Below are 21,993 nucleotides of genomic sequence, written 5' to 3' on the forward strand. Positions count from 1 at the left end.
GAGGCGCACATAAATATTGACACATGGTTCATAACTGCTCACCCACTTCCTTCCTCCTGGACTCACAGGATACAATCTAGCAGGTCTACTTGTTCTTAAGCTATTAATTTAGGATGTAGCCATTGGGTACCCAATTCTTCCAGCAAAATAGGCAGTGCATGTGAGTAACAGGGAGAGTGTTTTCTTTTTTGTTCAAATGGGCTGCATACCACAGGCTTTTAGCTCATAAACAGACATGAATCCCACAGACAAATATGCCACTACATTCATCACTAGAATGAAAAAATCCTCTTCAAATGATGGGGGAAAGTATGCATAAGATATCTCCCAGTGAGGAACAGGGGTGTCACTGTGATACAAAAGTGACCTTGAGGCAGGTAATCCAAGGAACATTGTGTCCTTATTACAGGACAGTCATTTGCTTTTCATCAGGTAGTCTGATAAAAGATGTCAGGATTTTGTCTAACAGGGTAGAAAAAAAGCAAGCTCCAACAATCAGTTGTTGGCGCTTGACTTACTGCCTATTCACATATTCCCTCCGCCACGAAACGCACCAGGAAGCGGGGCACGGGCAGAACGCACTCTGGAGGTGAGCCGGACCCGCTCCGAAGCGGCAGGTTAAGCACCCTGGGCTCTCTTTCATGAGACTTTTACTACACAAAGATGGCCAGAACCTTCCAAAAGGTGGGACTTTTTTAAGGCCTTGAAGGCACTTCCAGCGTTTGGAAAAAATTAAGCCAGGTTTCGATGAAACAGTTTATCTTCCGCAACAATACTGGCCCGAGTTCCTCGCCGAGTTTCAGGCCTCTCATTATCACCTTTGTACCAGTATGCAGCTCCTGAATTGCAACAAAACTATCGCTTCAGACACCAGACCTTGAACCAGATCTAGAAATGGATCACTCCAACAGATAATGAAAAAAAGAGAAAGAAAAAAATAACACTCAACATCCAACACAAGGGGTTTTGTTTGATTTTAAATCTAGATCAGGTTTCTGACCCAATTTGCTTATCAGCTCCCCAACCTTATGATGGTACAATCGAGAGTGCAGCAGAAGTGAAGGAAATCTTCACGGCCAAAGACTCTAATCTGATAAACCACAACAGGAACAAGAAGTAAAAAGCCAAAGCCCACTAAAAACACTCACTATTGTATACAAACTAATGTGTAAGATTTTACATATATATTATCTGGCCTGTATATATCCAACTTTTATTTCCAGGCTTCAAATCATTCTACAAAAGCAACTAAATAGGCACTTCCCAAATGCAACTAACACAAAGGGAATTTAAATGGCTTGTTCGTCATCATGCAGTTACACCAAAAAAATTAAAATCTGAAATTGCTTATGCAGGAACTATTTGATCCAATAACTTTTACTTTTACACAGTCTCAAAAGATATTAATCAGTTTTTATTTGGTACTTTTATTAACTGAATATGGTAATGAAAAAACTGTAAATACTGCTAAACCTCCCTTGTGTGTAGGGCACATGAGGTACATGATGGTACTTCAGAAAGCAAGTTGTGCAAAAAGGAAAAGCTGACGTTTGTTTGCTTCAGTATTTTTTAATACATTGCTATTTAGAATGCTCAGACAACTGAAAGATTTAGAAAAAAACTTTGCAGAAACATATCAGGATATATTTCCATAAATTAGTGTACAGACATTCAAGATATCTACTAGCAGGCAATATTTTTCACTTAATTTTGCAGTCTGGGCTTCATAACATGTTCTTACTGACCTTATTGCTTTAAGTCTATCTTTGTTAGCTTTCAAAAACATGATGAAAAAATAGAGAAAAGAGCTAGTATTTTAAGGGAAAAAAGCTCCCATGCCAATTCTACCTGATAATGGCATACCCTCCTCAGAGAAATGTTGAGTCTTACAATATATTGTATCTACTCTTAATTAATGATGGCACTCAATGTATCAAATAAAATTGCTTTCATTTAAAAACATATGATCTCTTATGTTACCTGTTATGATTCACAAACTGAATTAGGCTATAAAAAGGAATAAACATTATGGTTTTGGTTTTAACTATTTAGATTTTCACCTACATATTGACACCTACAGAAATTCTTCTCTGATTTAATAATAACGATGTATGAGGCGCCTAGTCAGATCTCCTCCAAAACATAATAAACACAACAGTGGATGCATCTTAACAGAGTCAAATACATCCATAGGAGCTGATACAGCTACAAACGACCAAAAAGAAAAAACACCACGAATAGATAAGCTAATTTTCTTGGAAACTCACAAAATTTCTTGCCCAGAAATTAATGTCAGAATCTTCCTCAGCATTATGAACTATTATGAACTATGAAAGAAATGTTTAGCACTCACTGTTAACAATTTGGGCTGAAATTTCTCATGTTAGGTGTCTGCACTAGACCAAGCTATTTTAATTTTCTGAAAAATTTCAATCATGTTGATCTTAAGAAAATTAGTCTTGTTCACAGGAGTGCAGATCTACTTGTGAGGCTGAGGGAAATCTCCAGGGGCCATCATCTCCCCAACAGTAACACCTGCAGCAGGTGCACAGAATCCTCTTGCCCTAAAACATCATGTCAAGGCTTTGTCCACTCCAGCACAAATCAGATTCCTGAAGTCTTTTCTCGAGTGCCCTAGATCTTCAGATGTGAAATAACTCAAAATTCAGGCCGTACTGACAAGAAATAGACATTTTTACATCTCAAGGAAGACAAAAGGTAGATCAAAGTAGTAACACAAACAAGGAGCCTTGATTAGACTAAAACTTCCCTAAGTAGAAGGTGGCAGGATAGGGAAATTGAGGTGGGGTGCAGGGTAGACCACAACAACCACTGCAGCTAGAATGACTGGAAAGAATACAGTAACTCTTCCTTAGTGACAGAATCCTCTACATCATCTCCCGTGTTCTGTGGAAGAGGAACAAATCTTCTAAGCTCAACATAGTCTGAAATCTCACAGAGCACTACAACAAATACAGACAATCAGATTATACTGGCCAATTTAAGAGAAGAAAATTTGCACTGATGTTTCTGGGCATGCAATCATGGATCACTCTCTGGATCACTTCAGTGCTTTGTGCAATAAGCAACTTGCCGTCCCTCCCCTAAGTGTTCATGTGACTGGCCTTGTCAGCTGCTGTCAGGATTGTCTAAATCTCAAACACCTTATCTTTTTGATTTCATGAACAAGAAACAAATAATCTCAAAGTATTTCATTTCCACAACAAAGCATCTCCACGTTTTAGCTAATGGATACAAAACTAAAGAACTATACATAAGAAAAAAGAACAGCTAATGATACCTTGAACACCAAAAAGCCCACAGATCTGCAAATTCCAGTTTCCAACCCCACTTGCTAGAAATACTCATTTTGACAGAATCATATGGGTTTTTTTGTTTTTTGTTTTTACCAGTGACTTCAAAATACCTTTCCTCTGTTTTCTATGTCCTCTATACTTTTCCCCTGTTTTCTTTCAGATATATTCTAGACAGCAGAAGCCAAGAAAGTTAAAATATTGACACACACACACAAATGCATTAAAAGCTTTAAGAGATTTTTTTTATTTTCTTTAAAGAATATTGCACTATTGCTATCACAGTGTCTAAAATCCATCACAGCTATAACTAAAACCAATTATCCTTAGCTTACAGAAGGACAATTTGAAAGAGCTTTACAGAAAAAAGGTACCTTTCAACCACCTTTAGGCATTTAATACCACTCAAAATCATCATAAAAGATTATGATAGTGTAGCACTAGAAACAGGTATATCACTTACCATCACCTCTACACTCCGATGAGGTTCTACAAACCCATGGACTGTCAGTTTACGAAGGACTAGGAGGAAAAAAGAAAAGTTATTTGTGTAGATATTTTCCAGTGTTTGTTCCAACAGACTTCCAGACATATGACTAGAATAGTAGCTGCTGTACATTTCTTCCAATGAAGAACAAAGTTTATGTAATTTTTTACCTGTGTTGCTTCAATCATACTTAAAAATTAATCTAATCTTACTGAAATTACCTGCATATTACTTATGAAAAACAGTGATGAGAAATCCAATAATTCTTGAAACAGAACCCAGAATTCTGCAAAGACTTTAAGTAGCCACCCCTCTGAAAGCCTCTGTTACAGAAAAAGGGCTAAGTATAACAGCCAACAGTACAACAATCCATAATCCATCTTCTGAATGTTCTCAGGTTTATCACTGCCAATAACCAAAAGAAGTTACATGCTACATTTTCTGAAACAATTCAGGAACATCATCTGCATTGCAAGCATCACACAAACACCTCAATTCTTAAATTCAAAGTAGAGTAAAGTCATGTATTCATTCACTGGTGAGTATTCAAGCATCAGCCTTGATCTCAGCTGACTGCTATTACTACTTCTTCACTTTACTAGGAGGTAAACTTAAACGAACAAAATTGATAACTCAGCTTTCTCAGTTAAGTCTCTGAAGTAAGGCACATGGGTGTAGGCCTAAATTACAAAATACATGAGAAAGCATCCTGCCATGCCTTCCACTTCCTTATCTCTTGACTTCTTACAACACACATATCAGATACCCTTCTGATGAGAAAAGGACAGTGAAATTCAAACACAGAAACAAAAGGTACCTTCTTCCCCTCCCTTGTGAACCATCCTGCTTTGGTCTTGCTCAAGACAGAGGTAAGAGGAAATTAAGATCACTGGTTTTCCCAGTAGACATCTCTTTGCTAGCGAGTGTGAAGATTATTTCCCAGAGAAGACTTGACAAATCACAGTGAAGAAATTTATTTCATCCCTCACATTTAATGTCATTTTACATTATTACCTTTCAATGACAACAGTGTTCTTTCTAATGAATTTGTGGCTGCAGCTTCATCCCCCGTACAAACTTGCTGTAGGAATGTATCTGTGTGATGATTCCACAAGGAACAAGCAAAACTATAAATACCAGATGCAAGCTACAAAAGGGAAAAAACAAAATAAACAAAAAGCCCAATAAATCATCTGTCTTGCTGTATTTGGCTATAGCTCAGATTCCTAAATTTTAAAGGCTAGTTTAGACTTATATTATTTAATCCACATTGCATAATAGGAGACACAATGTTTCACTTGCTTCTTTGTTAAAATTAATTCTACTGGCCAATCATGTTTTCAAAAAAAAAAAAAAAAAAAAAAAACTCATCTTAATTTAAAAACATTAAGAGAGAATTATCTGTTTTCCCTTACCACTAGCTTCTGTGACTCTATTACTTTAAAAATAAGTCCTTTCTCACTCAATTTACAAGTCATAGGTCTATAACAGTTTATTAAGGCTTCAAAAAAGTTTCATCTCATACTATGGTATGGAAGTGTAGGAACCACTATTTTTTTAAAGAACATATTGTATTGTGAATCAACCTCCAAAATCAATGCAAGTTCATACATAAAATAATATGCTGTATGGCACATAAGGCTGACATGCATATATTGTGCATAAACAAAATGCCTTAGATGAAGCTCTACTTCTAAACACTCTTTATTAGAATAACACTCAAGTTACATGCAAAATTAATGAAGATTTCTAAAAACACTTCACCTACAAATTGACTTCTAATTATTTTATACATATTGTACATATACCCAAAGTAAGAGCATTACTGTTTCAAAGAGAAACATTAAAGTCCACATACATCTCACTAATTCTCTGACTGCATACTTGCCTACTGCTCATGGTCTGTAAAATTGTTTGCTCGCACTCTACAATATCACACATTGCATTACTTACATCGTAAAAGAGTTTCCTATCTGCAGCAAGTCGTTTGGATGCCAGGGTCTTTGTAACATGATAGAAGGTAAGTAATGCTCTGTGTTGTCGAAGATCATCTTGGACTTTCACAGATTCCAAAAGTGTGGGAATAAGTTCTGGCCACTGCCTTGGACAGTCTACCCTAGCAACTTTAGCAATCAGTACAGAGATCTGAGTTGCTATCTGAAGAAGGAAAAAAGAAAAAAGAAGAAAAAAAAAAACAGGTACCACAAAGTCAAAGATCATTAAGAAATGTATGCTGTAGAAATACAACTCTTATTATTTGCAAGCAGCTAAATAAAACCTGAATTAAATCAAAGATCTAGTAAAGTCTGTGAGTTTTTGTTTTGTTTTCAGCAAATTTTAAAGTAATTAAAAAAAAAGTGGAGAAAAATATCTCTCTTAAATTTAATGGTAATATTTTACTCAAAAATTTAATATAAAGCTGGCTATAGTGCTTAAATTTTATATAAGGACCACTCAAGTCAATTTTTCTAGAAATTACATAAATGAAGAATCAAATATTTGGATATCACATTTTCCTTAGTGGTCTTTTTCAGCTTCTATTAAAACAAAGAAAGCTGAATATATAACACCATCCTTACTACTGCTAATCCTGGATAGCATTTTTAGCTTTCAGACAGAGACTCTTCTCCTATATTTGTAGTACTATAAATCAAATTATGGCCTCAAATTCAAAAAAACACTTCAAAGCATGCTTAACTTTGACTATTCACTTCCTAGATCAGTTGTTGCTTAACAGCAACCATTATATATATGTTACATCACTGCCTTCCCTTTTTTTAAAATAAAAATATACCTATAGTATACAAGAGGGGAGGAAAGAAAGGAAAAATTAAGGAGCTTTTTTTTTTTTTTTAATCTCACAACCATTTTGCAGCTTAGAAGGAGGAAAGAAAAGAATACATTCAAGTAACTCATGTACAATATGTTTTATGCACTATTGTTTTACAAAATTGACATTTTATCATTTTAACTGCAAATATGTTAAAGATATTAAAAACATTAACGTGATCTATAGGTTTGTATTTCCCCAGCTGCGCATCAGTCTCAGGACTTCTGAAACTGATTCACAGAAGTTTAATAGGGTTTTTGGCTGGGTTAGTTTTAATCGACAATGGTTCCCCAACCTACCTTAAACCTGCATGAGTATATGTGTGATCAGAGGAAAGAGGGTATGACAACAGCAGGAGCGAATGGTGGAACCAGGCAGAAGAAGAGGGAGAAACCTTTCCTTTCTTTAGCAGTGCTCGTTTATTTCAGATTAATGTTTTAACAAGAAAGCAAAACTGTCTGAAACATGAAAAATCAGTTGAGCGCTAAATAGAAACACTATGTTTTCATCCTAGGGAAAAATATTTTCTAATACTATCAAGGGGAATCCAAGCAAGTTATAGGAATAAGACAGAATAACCACATACTTTCATTGCTTCTTTAACTGTGCCATCTGAAGGGTGACCACCACCCAAAACCTCCTGCAATATTTATTCCTGCCTATTTGTATAGGAAGAAGAATTGCTTCTGAAGACAGAAGTAAGGCTTGCAAAGAGTTGGGAGTCTTATTTATTTTTAGAGCAAGTGATATGATTGACAGGAGAGCACAAATACACTTTTTCGAACGTGATACAAGAAAAAACCTGTGTGTAGATGCTGACAGTACTTTTCTGTTGAGGACTGGCTTTTTAAGTTAAGGGGCGAGGGGAATCTGCTTCACATATTTCAATGAGTATTTTGTTACTCCATTCCCTCCATATAGTAAAAATCTTCAGAGGGCATAGAAATTATGCTCCCAGCATATGTTGTGCTCCTTTTTCGCCTCCCCTGGAAGTCATCTCTAATTATCACATCACAGTATTATGTCTAATTCTTATACTTGGGGTTGGTTTGTTTTTAAATACATGCAAGTGTTATAATTCCTCTACTTTCAATGATGCAGTATGCACAAAGCACAGGCACACAGTAACTGTGTTACAGAACATCTGCCGCTGGAAAAGAGCAATCAATGAGCACTCATCAGGAATTCAGCACATTGAACTTCAGGCCTATCAAGCAGTACTAGAGTCTAAATGAAAAGGAAAACATCAACATGCCTACAACAGGGATTAGAGGATAGGGGAGAGAAAGAGAGATGGACTGAAATATCTTTCCATATCTCCCAACTGCTGTGGCCCAAAGTGTCTTAGCACCAAAACATGTTAGCTAACAAACTCCATTCAGGTGCAGGATATAGTGCATGAAATTTTATGCCACTCATTTACAGTTCACAAATCACACCACATAAAGTACAATATTCTGAAAGTGTCACACAGATAAATAAATCTATTATTCTAAAAATGTCAATTAACAGGGTTCAAACCTCAGCCTGCCACTATAGTCTTGAAATTCTGTTCAACAGAATTGAACTTTAACTATCAAATGTCAACTGCTGTATCAGCAGGTGATCTGATCTAAATACTAATGGAAATAGTGAGAAATTTTTGACAAGTTTGAACTTTTGAATAGTTTGAACTAAGGTTTAGCTACAGTGCACTAAGTTTTCAGAAATGTGAATAGCATGCTGCTGCTTCAAAATTAAGTATTTGATAAACTCTGTATTAGCCAAGAGTATAAATGACATACTTTAAAGCCAAACATGACATATATCAAAGTTCTTAGCTGAAATAAACAGGTTAAAATTGACCAAAAATATGACCAAAGAGTAACTGCATCTACAATAAAAATTTAAGACATTTTCTATGCCTACCTCCACTTTAAAAATTTGCATTTGAAATTAAAAACCTTACACTCTGTTCAAAATTATCACCAATGTATAAATTACTTCTTCAAAGTATAGTTTTCCATTATTTCACTATATTGCTTCAATCCTACAAATAGCACTAATCCCATTAAGGAATCCTGAAACATTAGAACTGAACTGTCTGCAGAATTAAAGTTTGTTTGCTACACCTTTACTTTTAAGCTTTACTTTACGCAATTCATTTTTGTATTTTCTCCAAAGCTCTTTAAGATCTAGCTTGAAACTGTAGTGAAGACGACTTTCCAGAAACTCTCATTAAATGAGCAAGAAGGTAAGCACAAGGAAAACTCTTACAGCTAGCATATGTATGTTTTGAGCTGCTAACGTTAGCACTAAACTCAATTTAACAAAAAATCCATATTTTAATCCAAATAGAAGCTTAAAAACTAATCACTTTAAATATGCAAGACATGACACTATCATACTAAAGCTTGATCATGCCTATTTAATTTCAATAATGCTGTCATTACATATGTGACAGCAACGTTGCTTAGGTGGGTTTATGCAGCACCATTCTAGAGGTTCGCTCCTATTACACCACCACCACATTTCCTAAATGGCTGCACTGTGAGTCAGATCAGAGAACAGATACAGCTGGAAGAAAAAGAAAAATCACTCAGGGAGTGTGGGCTGGACTTCTGAGGCAGATCCATTCCCTGAGTCAACTCACCAATGGCTGCACAAACAGTAAGGGACAAACTGGCACTGCAACAATAACCAAGCCAAAAAGATAAAATATATTGAAGTGTGGTCTAAGAAAAAAAAAATGGAGACAAGATCTCACTTCAACATAAAGAACTGTCTGAAAGGCAATACGTAAATTGCAAGCTGTCAACTGTGTCATTATTAAACTCTTAAAGACAAAAACTGAATTATATACCAATTGTATACCAGAAACATTTTTAGGAGAATAATAATGATTCATTCATCACTAACCTGATTCACTGGCTCATTAAAGTTAGTAATAAGTCCAGCACGCAATGTAGATTTTTCTTCTTCAGAAATAGCACTGTTAAAATAGATATATTTATCAGAATAGCATTTCATTTTACCCAACTATTAACTCATATTCAGCATTGTTTTGTCACTATTAGTAGACAAAAGTTTAAATGATCATTTCCATTTGTGTATCTGTATTTTACTGGATGAAGATTACTTTTATGTGGTTTTCTTGAAACAATATATTTCAATTTCATAAGTTATCAATATTCTTTGTTTTTCACTATCTCAGGGACATTGGGAAAGATAAGAAACAGTGAAATAAAGATATCTTTATGAGGCCTTTTGACATCAGGGTTTTACATTTTGTTTTTATGTGATCTTTGGAACTACAAATGTCAAAAAGCAAGTACATGGGGTAAAATGCAAGGACTGATTATGAAAATATGGGAAAATATATGAATTATAAATTCTGATTGCTGTGAGGGAGTTTTCCAGTTATTACTGTGAAGATTGCTGACTCAAGCATGTCTCTGCTCACTTACGCTCTTGCATAATTAAAAATGGTGCCTGGTATAAGGCAGTCCTGGCACCAGACAAGAGCTTTTCATGCAAAAGCAAGACTCCTTCTCTATTCACAAAAACCATCTTGCTGCATTAAAAAAAAAAAAAAAAACAAAAACAAAAACACTTGATCTTCTAAAAATTATACCTTTGAACTACAAAAAAATATTGATACGGTTATCGAGAATGCAAGGGAAAAAAAGGAAAAATAATAAATTTTAAGCCATAAAGGGTCAATTTTCATTCAAATGTAGCTTTAAACTACCTTTAGATTTCCTTTTAAGTGACCTCTTTAGCAGTTTAAAACTATAGGTTACTGTGTCATACCACTCCTGCACTGCTTTATACTGCATATGATCCCAGTAAATTCTTCAAGATCTGAACAGGAAACATAATAGGCTACTTTTAGAAATGCTTTGTCAGGATTTATAGATTATACTATCAGGAAAAAAAAATCACTTTCATTTTTTGATTGCACCCAAAAAAGCTGTCTCTGGCACATGATGGCCAAACTAAAATATTAACCTATTGCTTTTATAAAGCGAGGTTTAAAATGATGCCTAAAGCTCCTTAAAAAAAAAATCATAGGTTCTATACTAATTAAGGCAAGTATTAAAGGATCAAATCAAAATAATAATAATAAACCCCAGAATTTACCGTAAGATCAATTATTTGCAGTAGTTTTTCTAGTCTCCTCCATCCCATGTATAACAAATCCTCTCCATTTGCAAATCACAGACCTTTCTTAAGTACAGAATGCGGTGTGGGGAGAGGGTGAATTATTTTTTCATAAGCGACTCTGAACTACCAAACTAAGTCTAAGTTTCGGAGATAACTTACAGCATGCAGGAAACAAAGTTGATTGACTTTTACCAAGAAGCTCCAAAATAATTTTAAATGAAATTAAGTTATGCCTAAAAATATTTTGGGTAATGTTCACAAAAATTTATTCAATAGTAAAAGGTTTTTGTTCAGAAAACTGTTTTACTTATTAATCTGAAGCCAGTAAATGACATTTAAAAAGTGCTTACTATATTAACAGTAATGCACTATTAATACTTACTATAAATGTTATTGTTAAACTTTTGATTTTACTAATAAAACAGAAAGAAAGAAAAAGAAAATGGAGTCATTGGGATGAGCTCCTCAGAGAAGCTTATCATAAGCAAAGCAAAGCTTTTCATTGTAACGAAAACAACTAGAAAAATTAATTCAGATGCAAGTGGTATATTTCATTTTTAATCTTAGATGCATTAGTCTAAGAATCTCTAATCATTCGTCAGATGTGGAGGAACTTAACATTTAGATAATCCAACAGTGACGCCTGCTGGACGTTAAACCCCCAGCTACACATTTCCCCACTGCAGGGTTCATACCAGATGAAGCCACGGAAAAAGATAATCTTTAGCCCTTTCAATGCATTGTAAGAAAGGCACACAACTACATACAAAAATTACAGAGTAGAAGTTAGGAAGAATGTCTGTCATTCAGACTTCTAAGTTCGTTTTACTTTACTACTGAGTTTCACCAAGTAAAAAATTAAAGCAAGAAAGGTTCTTGTAGAGAACTAGGCGTTTGCTTCAAAATCTTTACAGTTTGCTCTTCCACAGTTGGCAGTTTCAGAGTCTGATTTTTTTCTGTATTTGTGGAATGGAGAAAACACGCATTCAGAGTTTTAAAAATACTGCTGGACCTTTTTAAAAAAATTTACTACTTAATAAACAAAAATTCTATGTCTGAAGAACTATTTATAATTCAAACAAATAAAAACATGATTTAAAAGCTCCTGAAGTTGCTAGAACAATAATCCAATCAAAGAAAGTCCACAAAAAACAATAATTGATAGCAATTCTCAGTGAAATCGAAAACATGTTCAGAAAAAAGGTACTCTTACTAGCACTCAGATTCAAGAAAAACTGTTCAGAACTGTAGAAAGGCATCAAAACAAACCAGCAAGATCTGCAAAATCATAAAATGAGGTCATCTTTGGAGAACACTGAAAACACTGCAAAAATAATAGGCCAAACTCTGCCTGAAAAGAGCCTGAAAAACAACCTCTGTCCCAACTACTGTCCTCTCCAAAGGATTCAGGATCTCAAATCAATGTTCTTTTCCTACTTTGCAGGAGTAGCAGCTGAAGAAAAAAACCACAATTCTCAGCAGAAGTAGGATAAAGCCAGTCCTGCTAGACTCAGCTAAAAATAACTTCCACGCATTTGTACAACAGAGATATTTAACTTACTGAGGACCCTTCTAGAGATTAAAAGTTCTCCACAAGTACATACATATTCTAGACAAAGTTCTAAAGGAAACGATGAACAGTAATCAATATCTGTAGCCCTGATGTACTGAGGAATTAAGGCTATGTTCACATGTTATTTGTCTGCGAGAACCCTCTCCAATTCTCAGAATTCTTGCATGTATCTGTCCAAATTCAACTAAATTTGACAAAGGGCAGAAATGGTAGAGATTATTTTTCCATAGGTTCTTTGAAAATCAACAACAGAGTACAGGAGACAGACCCGAGTTAACATCCTACAGGAAAAAGACATATACAATATAAATTCAGTTGCTGCCTTTCAGAGGCAGCAGAATCCAGTCAACATAGGCACAACTCTAAATCCAATACTTGCCCAACCAAACAGGCTGGATACATCAGAAAAAGCTTTGAGGCACTATGTACATGGACAGGTGAACAGATGCCAACCTAAGAGAGCCAAGAGTTTTGCAAAAATTAAAAATTCTACAATGAAACCTTCAAAAAAATCACTGTATCCACTGTTTACAGAACAACTGACTGAGAAATTACAGTTTAAAAAGAGCATTTCTCAAAACATGTCCAATATACTATACTGAGAATGATCTGGGTGAGCATGAAACATTGGCAAGGTATCACACTTGAGAAACATGTAAAAAGAAATTCTGATGATGGGGAGAAAAAGTGGGCTTATATTGGAAAGTTAGTAGAGATATACTCCATACAATCTTTAAGAGTAGCCAATGATATTTTTTTGTTTATATATTTAACCACATTAAATTTGCAAAAATAATAAAAAAAAACACTGAAAGATTGTTATTCAATTTTCACATCAGCTCAAACAGCTAAACTGTAGTCATTAACTCTATAGGAAGTGAGCTAAAGATTTTTCTACTGTGTTATTGACATTTATTTGAAAAAAATTAACATACTGAAACTGTGTATTTTAATTGGTTCACTAATGCTCACTTATTAAGCACCAGTAATTTAAACAGCATTATCTCTTCTCTTTAACAAGAAAGGCCAAAGATATATGCCTTTTTCCACACAAGATGGTATTTTCCTCTTTCAGAAAAGGCAATCTGAATGTTTGTAGATGTAATGCAATCTGATACTAATCTGCATTCACAAATATTTCAGCGCTTCACATAATCATAGGGTACTACATTGACAATTTGGAATGCCCTGCAGATGTAGAATTTCATCATTTTTCCCCCTTTTTGCCACACAAATTTGGCAGATCTTCAAAAAAGCCTACAGTGTAAGGCAAAATACATGAAGCTATCTCAAACAGCACAAAATACAAACGGTGCCATGATTTCAGAACAAGCTCAGATTCATCATCCATAAAAACTGGACCTGAACTTCCAGCTCATCCCAGATGTAAGTCTGACAGTGATGTCCCCAACTACTTTACTAGCATATGAGACTGAACACTTCTAAATTTTTCTCATTTCCTGACAGCACTGAAAGCAAATCAAAACCCTTTCTGAACTTGCACCTACTTTTTAAAGGAAAAAAAACAAATAAAAAAAAAGAACACCTTACACGGAACACTGAAAAGTGTTATCGTATATAGTTCTGTATGTATCATAAAAGTTTCCAAGAGGGCTGTTATAATTTAAGTAAATAATTTGGTGCTCAAGAATATGAGTTAGACAGCTAGTCTCTTTGGAGAACTTCCTGTCAGATGTTACCAGAAGCCAAGTATCACAATAATTTTTAAAAAAGCATATCAAAACTGTCTATAATGATAGCTACTCTCCCTCTCATGTACATATTCAATCTGAATTCTAATTTAACTTAGATTTAACGTCACCTTAATAGTCTCTCTGAGAGACTTCCTACCTCTCACATCTGCCACTACCAGAAAGTTCAGGTATTAACTTTATAAAACTCATCACACCACTTCAAATCTGGAATCTATGACCCACCTTCGTAACTCAGCTCTTAACGGTGAACAAAGCTGTAAAACACAATATGAAAACAGACTGGTCCATTAATGACCTAAAAACTTTTCAACATGGTGGGGGGAATATATAAAAGTTTTCATTAATGTCATTGTAAATTCCAAAGTAAAATCTCTTCTATCACCCAACCAGTTTGCTGTTTTCCCATTGGGTAAGTGTAACAGAATCTACCATAAAGGTAAGTGAAAGAAACTTCCAACTTACTGTGGTGCCACCCGTCTCCAATACCGATCAATTCCATTCTTGAAGTATAGCACAGCTAACCATCTCACATTCACATCCAGAGTATGATTTGTAAAGATATTCTGTTAAAGAGACATTAAGAAGTTAAAAGCTACTTAATGTGCCATAGACAGACTAGGAGTTGTATAAATACATGCACTAGTGTATGTATAAATACATGTATCTGCAAATATACAGGTGTATATAGAAATGAATTAGTCGACATTTGACAAAAACATTAAATGACATGTTAGAAATTAAAAAGAAAAATAGAAAAATGCTAGAAAAATGCTTATTATTACCTCTACTACTTAATTTATAAAAAATAAACCCAAAATATAGGGTGAATGTATTTCTAATCTTGTTTGGCATAAAAGGCAAAAAATAGGTACTAATTACCAGCACCAGGCAGTTATTACACTCTTCAATGATACAGCTGGAATCTTAGTAGAAAAAGTAATTATACTGTATTGCACAAGGATATAGTATTGCACAAACTCCTGAGATCTTTCAGGAGAGTTTCTTTATTATCTTGTCATGTGCTAAGAACCTTCCTGCCTACCAACACTGACTGGAAAACAGTGACCTGGTATGAAAGCACTTCTCAAACTTGCCTGTGGAGGTCCTATAAAGATATACCCTGTTCCTCTACACAGCGTAAGTGTTAAGATGTTGCAGTAGTTTGGCACATTTTTAAATTCATTTCACCTTGGCATTACTATTTTCCATTCATCTTTAACTTGCACAGTGTTAGAGCAAAATGTAAATAAAAATACCAAAATACACAGTATGCTAGATGTTTAAGTATACAAGCTGTCCAAGATGGTTCTTTTACACTAGGATTAGTTGGATAGTAAAAACCTGAACATCACTATTCTATTTACACTAAGCAGCACTGTTCATTATTATGCTTAGTTCATGTGACCTTGACTTCTGTATGTTACTAAAGATTAAGACGTATATTGTAGAATCAGCTGTACAAAGCAGTATTCACTTCAAAATGGCAAGAGAGCACATGATAAAGGAATCCCAAGATAATAAAATACAAAGTCTTGCATACTGCAAAAGAAAAGACAAGTTTCATAGACCAGTGAATTCCAAATTACAAGCTCAGGAAAATTACTCCTTTTATTATGGCTATTACTCAAAATCTCCAGCTGAACTCAAAAGCCAAATAGAACACCTGGATCTGGGACTGAAAAAAACCCAAGAAATATTCAAAATCTATTCTCATCAAAGAACTGTTCCATCTAGAGCACTACATGAAGTATAAGCTAGTCTTAAAAAGAGAATCTGAAGAGATATAGAAAGATCATAAAAGGGTAACACACAAAGAAACTTATTCCCATTCCCACAGGCTAGAGACTTAAAACACAGCAATTGCTTACTTTTGAAATTTTCTACAGTTGAGAAGATAGCTACATATCTATACATATATTCACAAGTGTGTGTGTGTATACATACAGATATATACGCATACTTACACAGAGCTAAAATTGCAAATAAACGCAGACAAACTATGGCAAAGGCAGGGGTAGAACTGAGTTTGTCAGCTCAAAATCCCACCCCCCCCCAAAAAAAAAAAAAAAAAAAAAAAAAAAAAAAAAAAAACTTTCCCCTAAATCCCCTTACTTCAACTTTTCCCATAAATGAGGCAGAGGGTCTACAGAGAACAGAACATGTCACTAAACAAACCTGAATCATTCATCCTGTGCACTAAACGCAGACATTTATAGGAAAATCAGTTTATCTGTATGTCATTTAAGACTACTCTAAACACACATGCACAGAAGAAGCTGGCAGTAATGACACTTAAATTCTGCATGCCTTCTTTGAAGCTTTTGGGGCTACTTCTGAGTTTGTTTCCATCACTTGGACCCATGTTAATGCATTCATTTCATTAGCACATATATTAACACCTTTCAAGTATTCACTTTTTCAGGTACCTTACTACCAACCTGGTCATATCCCTGAAAATCTCTCTCAGTTGACAAAAAGGAAAGCAATTTCAACTGAGTGTCAAACTTAGTACATTGAAAAGCATGTAGAACTTCTTGTACAACAGCTATCATAATTCATTGCCTTCACAATAAAGAACAGCTGGTTCATTCATACAATGAGGTTGAAAACTACCAGGGAAAATAGAAGTGTCACTGACTTATCAGGCAGAAAAGACAATTCCTTTGGGAAGGGTCATCTTGGCCTTCTGTTACCTACAATTCACAACAGGCTGCCAACAAGCTTAGCACTAGAGGCCCATCGATTCACGCTGCTGGAAGTTGAACTTCCTCCTTCCTCCTTTTCCTGAACGCATGGAAAGGAATCTGAGACAGGTTGATGGTGATGCCTCACACAGCATGGCGTAAGGATATTAGTAGCTGGACCACAACTACTCAAAGCTTATCTCAGCTAGAGGTCACACTCAGAATTATTCAGAACATAAGTAATAGCACTTTTCTGCTACATCTTACCAACAAGACTGAATAAAAACCTGGCTGTGTCTCCCACTGCTTCAGTTGTTCTTCAGCTGGTTTCAGCACTGCAGTATCTTGACTGGTAGCTTGTGTCAAGACTCTCAGAACAATAGTGCTAGCACTATTGAGATCCATGAAAGTCTAGGAACATTTTAAAGGGGAGAAAACACTTAATAAATAGAGCATTAAACACTAGCATTAAAAATGATAGAGCATTAACATTAAAAAGTTAAATCCTGTGAAATGTTTTGATCCTATTCCTGCAAAGAATATAAAACTAAGCACACTTGATCAACTTATAAAATCAGTTCCCTCCCCTGAGGAAAATTACAGACAAGTATTTTCATTCATGTTATTTAAACATCTCATGCTAACTTTTCATTAGATTACATAGTGCAAAATCACACCCACTCATAGACAGTGTCAAGGTACAGAGTGATTAAACTATTTTGCTCTCAGAAGTTCCTCAGCAGAAAAAGCAAGAAATAAGTCTATCATTACAAGCACCTTTACTAAATTTGAGGAATTCGAGAAAATATTTTGATATTGTTTTTAAACAGGTTACCTCTCCTGTGAAGCACAGCAGATGGAGCAAAACTGCAATCAATTACAACTTCAGCTGAAGGCAGGGTAAACCATGGGATTATCTGAAAAAGGTAGATATGTAGAGTATCAATAGTTTTGTATTTTGTAGATAATTTTTCCCCAAAAGAGAAAGCGATCCATTTCACACAGTTAATTTCTATTAAAAAAAATAGGTAGATTTGAGTTATCTATTTAAAAGAGGTCAAACTGTAGAGTTTCAGAATTAATTCTAAAAGAAATTGAATTTTCTCAATCTATTTGTATTCCTAATTATCCATTTAAGCATACAAAACGCTAATTCAGCTGAACTGAGAATGCCAATTGCCTATTTTCCAGCATAACCACATTCTTATACTCTAAAGACATAACTAAACACTGCCCTCCAGATGACACAAAACAGACATATTACATTTATCACGACTACAGAAACAGCATCATGGCAAAGAGAAATGTATATATAAATAATTATGACGTCCGACAATAAACAAAACTGGTTTTCTGTCTATAAAAGCTCGTGTTTATAACCTACATAAACTTTGCATAATACAGATCCATGTTAAACAAACTACTTTTACATTTTAAGTAAAGTTTTCTAAATAAACAGCTAAGCACACTTCAATTCTCTTCTACAAACAGGCTCAGAGATTTGTTTTTGTTTAACAGTAAAGAACTGACTTAGTTTGTCTTTACAACCTCCACCCAGAAGAAAATTTGAGTTGGAAAATTTTAAGGATGATAATATGAAAGCCAAACAATTTGAACCTGATTTTAATACAAGTATAACATTTTGAGTTTTTTGAAAAAGAAAAAAAACGCACACCATTCTAACATAAAAACAAGTAGCAAGATAAAAGACACTACCAACAGCCCTGCACAATTAAAAAAAGAAAACCCGAACATTAAAGCTCATGACACATAACCAGGTCTCCAATCATTTACAACAAAAATGGACTAAATATTGAAGCTCCTAAGGTTAAAAGAAAAAAAAAAGAAAAAAAAATCTGTATACTCTCAAATATACTAACTACTAAATCATCTTTCTTTTTAGAGTAATAATCTAACAGACCAAATAATTCAACTCTGTCTTAGACTTCCTATGGTGATACATCTTTTTATCTTTCTGCTTTAGCTCTCCTGCGAAATAGGTCTACCTTCCATTTCTTCTGACTTTTCTACTTCTGCCTTCATCTCAACCTTTATCAATTTGCAGATTCTCTAAAAATTTCTTAAGATTTTGAAACCTTTACATAATAAAATGAAATATACTATCTCAGCTTGCTTCTTAAAAGACTACTAATTTCCAAAGAACTAAGACGCTGATTTAGACTGTAGAGTCAAATTGAGACTGGTTTATTCTGTGGGGCATACTGCCTACAAAAAGGCAGAAAAGCATCATGTTAACTTGTAACGATTACAATAGGTACGTGGTAGTGATTTCATTTATTTCCACTGCAAAATAAATTTATACTTATCTCACACTACAAAACAAGAAAAAGTGACACACTACAAAACAAGACAAAACTGATGAAGTATCATTCTGAAGAATCTAACCAACAATTTTTTTATATTAAAAAACAGCAGACCATCAGTCCTAACTGCTAGACAGAACCTCAAGAACAGAGAGCGCTTTGAAAATTCAAGCCAAGCCTGTACAGCATGTGCAATGTTCAAGAAAAACAAAAAAAACCCACAAAAGTAACTTCAGCCTCAGATAAATTGACGATTTTAGGCATTTTGCTAAACAGTATTCTTCAAATAATGAGTTGCCACAGGAAAACTGCATATATATCAACAGTGAATCAGCAGCACCTACCCAGGTATTTGCTGAAGATCCATTCCAAGGACATGCTCATTTGAGAGAAAAAATGGATTATGAAACATTCATGTAACAACCAATTTTGCACCACAAAAAGACTATGCCTATTAGACAAAATTATTTCTCAGTTACATTCAAAGCTGATGATGAAAGAGGGTTTTTTGTATTTTTGGCAGGGGTAGAAAAGGGGAAGGTTTACTTTTTTGTGGGGAATGGTGTTGCTACTAAAGATTTATAAAATTGATATACTAATCAAGAACATTTCTCATCAGGTGGCTTAAAATCAGCAAAACACAAAAACTATGATGATGTTTTTCATTTTCTTATTTCAAAATAATCAGCTAGCAGACTTAAAGACGACAACAGTCAAAGAGAAATATACACAAAGCTTTTTTTTTTTTTTTTGATGCTTCTCATTCCTGAAAAGGCCTATATTTTAATTAAAAAAAATGGGCAGACACTGCTGTAAGAACAGCCTTAGCAGGTCAGAACAAAAGTTCATTTAACTCAGTGTCCGGTCTCTTGACAGGAACTATAGTAGATATATAGGGCAGATCACCAGAACTGGCTGGTCTTGTAATGACATTTCCAAAAAATACTCCTCCATCCTCCAGAAAACTGTGGTTCAAGAACATCATAATAAGTAGGGTATTTAAATTTAACAAAGTTCAATAGATTTAGCTTTCCATAAATTTGCATGTCTGCTTTCTGACCCCAAATGAACAATACTCCTCGCACAAGATTGGATGAGGCTATCGCAAACAACGTAACAAAACTGAAGTTCTAAAGAATAATATCTCTAAAAATGGGGAAATTTTGAAGATTAATTTTATATATGTCTTTATAAATGTATTTAAAATATTTAAGGAAGCAGTAGTTCTATATTAATTTAATATTTATTAAATAAGAATTAACAAGAAAAACATCAAGATACATGTTTTGAAATACATCTTTGTTTCATCAGTATGAAACATTAGGTCCATTTATTAAAATAAGTCAAACACCATATAATGAAAAAAATCAATAGAGCTATTCCAATACAATAGTCAGAAACATGTTCTAGTTTCATCCAAGACCCCCACTTCGAAAAAAAATTAGGAAAATAATATACAATCACTTCATTTTTTTAATGGATTTCTGCTTGAATGTTCTTTCATCTGATAAATGCATTTATATTTGCATGCAGTTGATAAAGAGCCCACAATTTACCTCTAGGTTTTTCAGGAAGGTAGAGGGAATTGTGCTACATCATTTTATAAAACACTCAAATAGAATTTAATATAATTGGCTATATAGCAAGAACAATCACAATGACTATAAATAGAATTATTATGTATCTAAAGAACACGCAAAAAGAGTATTTTGAATTATACAAGCTTATAGAAGCTTCTTCTAATAAAAAATGCTAGGAAACAAATAGCAATAACACAGCATTATTGCTGGAATTTTACAAAGTCCATAGCAAGCATATTTTAAGTATCCGTACAGCATAGAACAACATGTTTGTTGCTTTCATTTTCAAGAGATTCCACTAAACAATTTCTGCTTTCTTTTAATGACAGCAGTCATTATAGTCCTTTTTTTTTTTTTAAAAAAAATTATTTTCCTAGTTTTCTGATAAAAAAGAAAAACACACTCATTATTTCAAACCATTCCTTGAAGCGCCAAACTGCAATTTTGTATTTGTAGTTTAGGCTAACTACAAATGCATATTTGTATAAACACACACACACACACACACATATATATATATATATATATATAAATTTATATATATATATATATATATATATATATATGATATAAACAGGTATGGTCGCTAGAATAAATAGTACCACTCTGTGCTTGTCCCTGTACCTCTTCAACACCTCAAGTTGGAGATGGAGGGGAAATATACACTGGTATTCATTTGGATCCAGCTCCTAAATCATTTCCATACCACACTGCTACACAGGTACTTGTGCTGGGCATAAAAAGTAGGCAGTTCAGATGCAAGCTGATGCTACCTCATCAGTAGTGCTCGTTTATGCCAGCTTAAGATAATTATTAAAACTGCACTGTGATGAACAAGTCTTTTGACATCTTTTAGAAAATCCGTGACTTCAACATTCCCTCTTCAACTACTGAACATTCAAGTAAAGCTAATTCCTAAAGTTGGGGTACAATTCTTTATATTAATTTACTTCTTACCAAAACAGAACACAGATTTAGAGCAAAATTACATATTACTACAGTCTCAACCTAGTAATTACCCTGAAAGTGAGACAATCATTTTTTCTCTTTCCTCAGTTCCCCCCAGGCCCCAGCTTCTCCCTTTCCTCACCTTTCCACTCCTTTCCTTGCCCTAGCTCTGTTTCCTTTCCTTGCCTCATCAGGCTTCTTGCTAAGCCAGGTGAACTCACTAATCATACAGACAATCTTTTTTTTTTTTTTTTTTTTTTTTTTTTTGGCAAAATTAGCAAATTGAGCCATCCGAGTACATGGTCCAGCAGGCACCACACCAACTAAGGGAGAAAGGAGGAACATAGGACTCTCAGCAGTTACAAGCCAGAAAGATTCATCACATGCAATTT

General features: G+C 34.4%; 1 protein-coding gene across 2 annotated transcripts in view; it reads right to left on the reverse strand.

The window, feature by feature from the left end:
- IPO11 (importin 11) overlaps positions 1 to 21,993 on the reverse strand; it is a 100,334-nt gene that overhangs the window by 74,396 nt on the left and 3,945 nt on the right. For both annotated transcript variants that reach the window (XM_062599605.1, XM_062599606.1), the window contains exons 3-9: positions 17,585 to 17,666; positions 17,017 to 17,160; positions 14,528 to 14,628; positions 9,530 to 9,602; positions 5,755 to 5,958; positions 4,816 to 4,948; positions 3,778 to 3,836 (exon numbers count right to left, since the gene is read on the reverse strand). In XM_062599605.1, coding sequence (XP_062455589.1) covers positions 3,778 to 3,836; positions 4,816 to 4,948; positions 5,755 to 5,958; positions 9,530 to 9,602; positions 14,528 to 14,628; positions 17,017 to 17,154 — 708 coding nt within the window. In that variant the 5' untranslated portion in view covers positions 17,155 to 17,160; positions 17,585 to 17,666. The remainder of the gene's footprint in view (positions 1 to 3,777; positions 3,837 to 4,815; positions 4,949 to 5,754; positions 5,959 to 9,529; positions 9,603 to 14,527; positions 14,629 to 17,016; positions 17,161 to 17,584; positions 17,667 to 21,993) is intronic.

Source organism: Rhea pennata, chromosome Z (genome assembly GCF_028389875.1).
Source record: "Rhea pennata isolate bPtePen1 chromosome Z, bPtePen1.pri, whole genome shotgun sequence".
Classification (NCBI taxonomy): domain Eukaryota; kingdom Metazoa; phylum Chordata; class Aves; order Rheiformes; family Rheidae; genus Rhea; species Rhea pennata.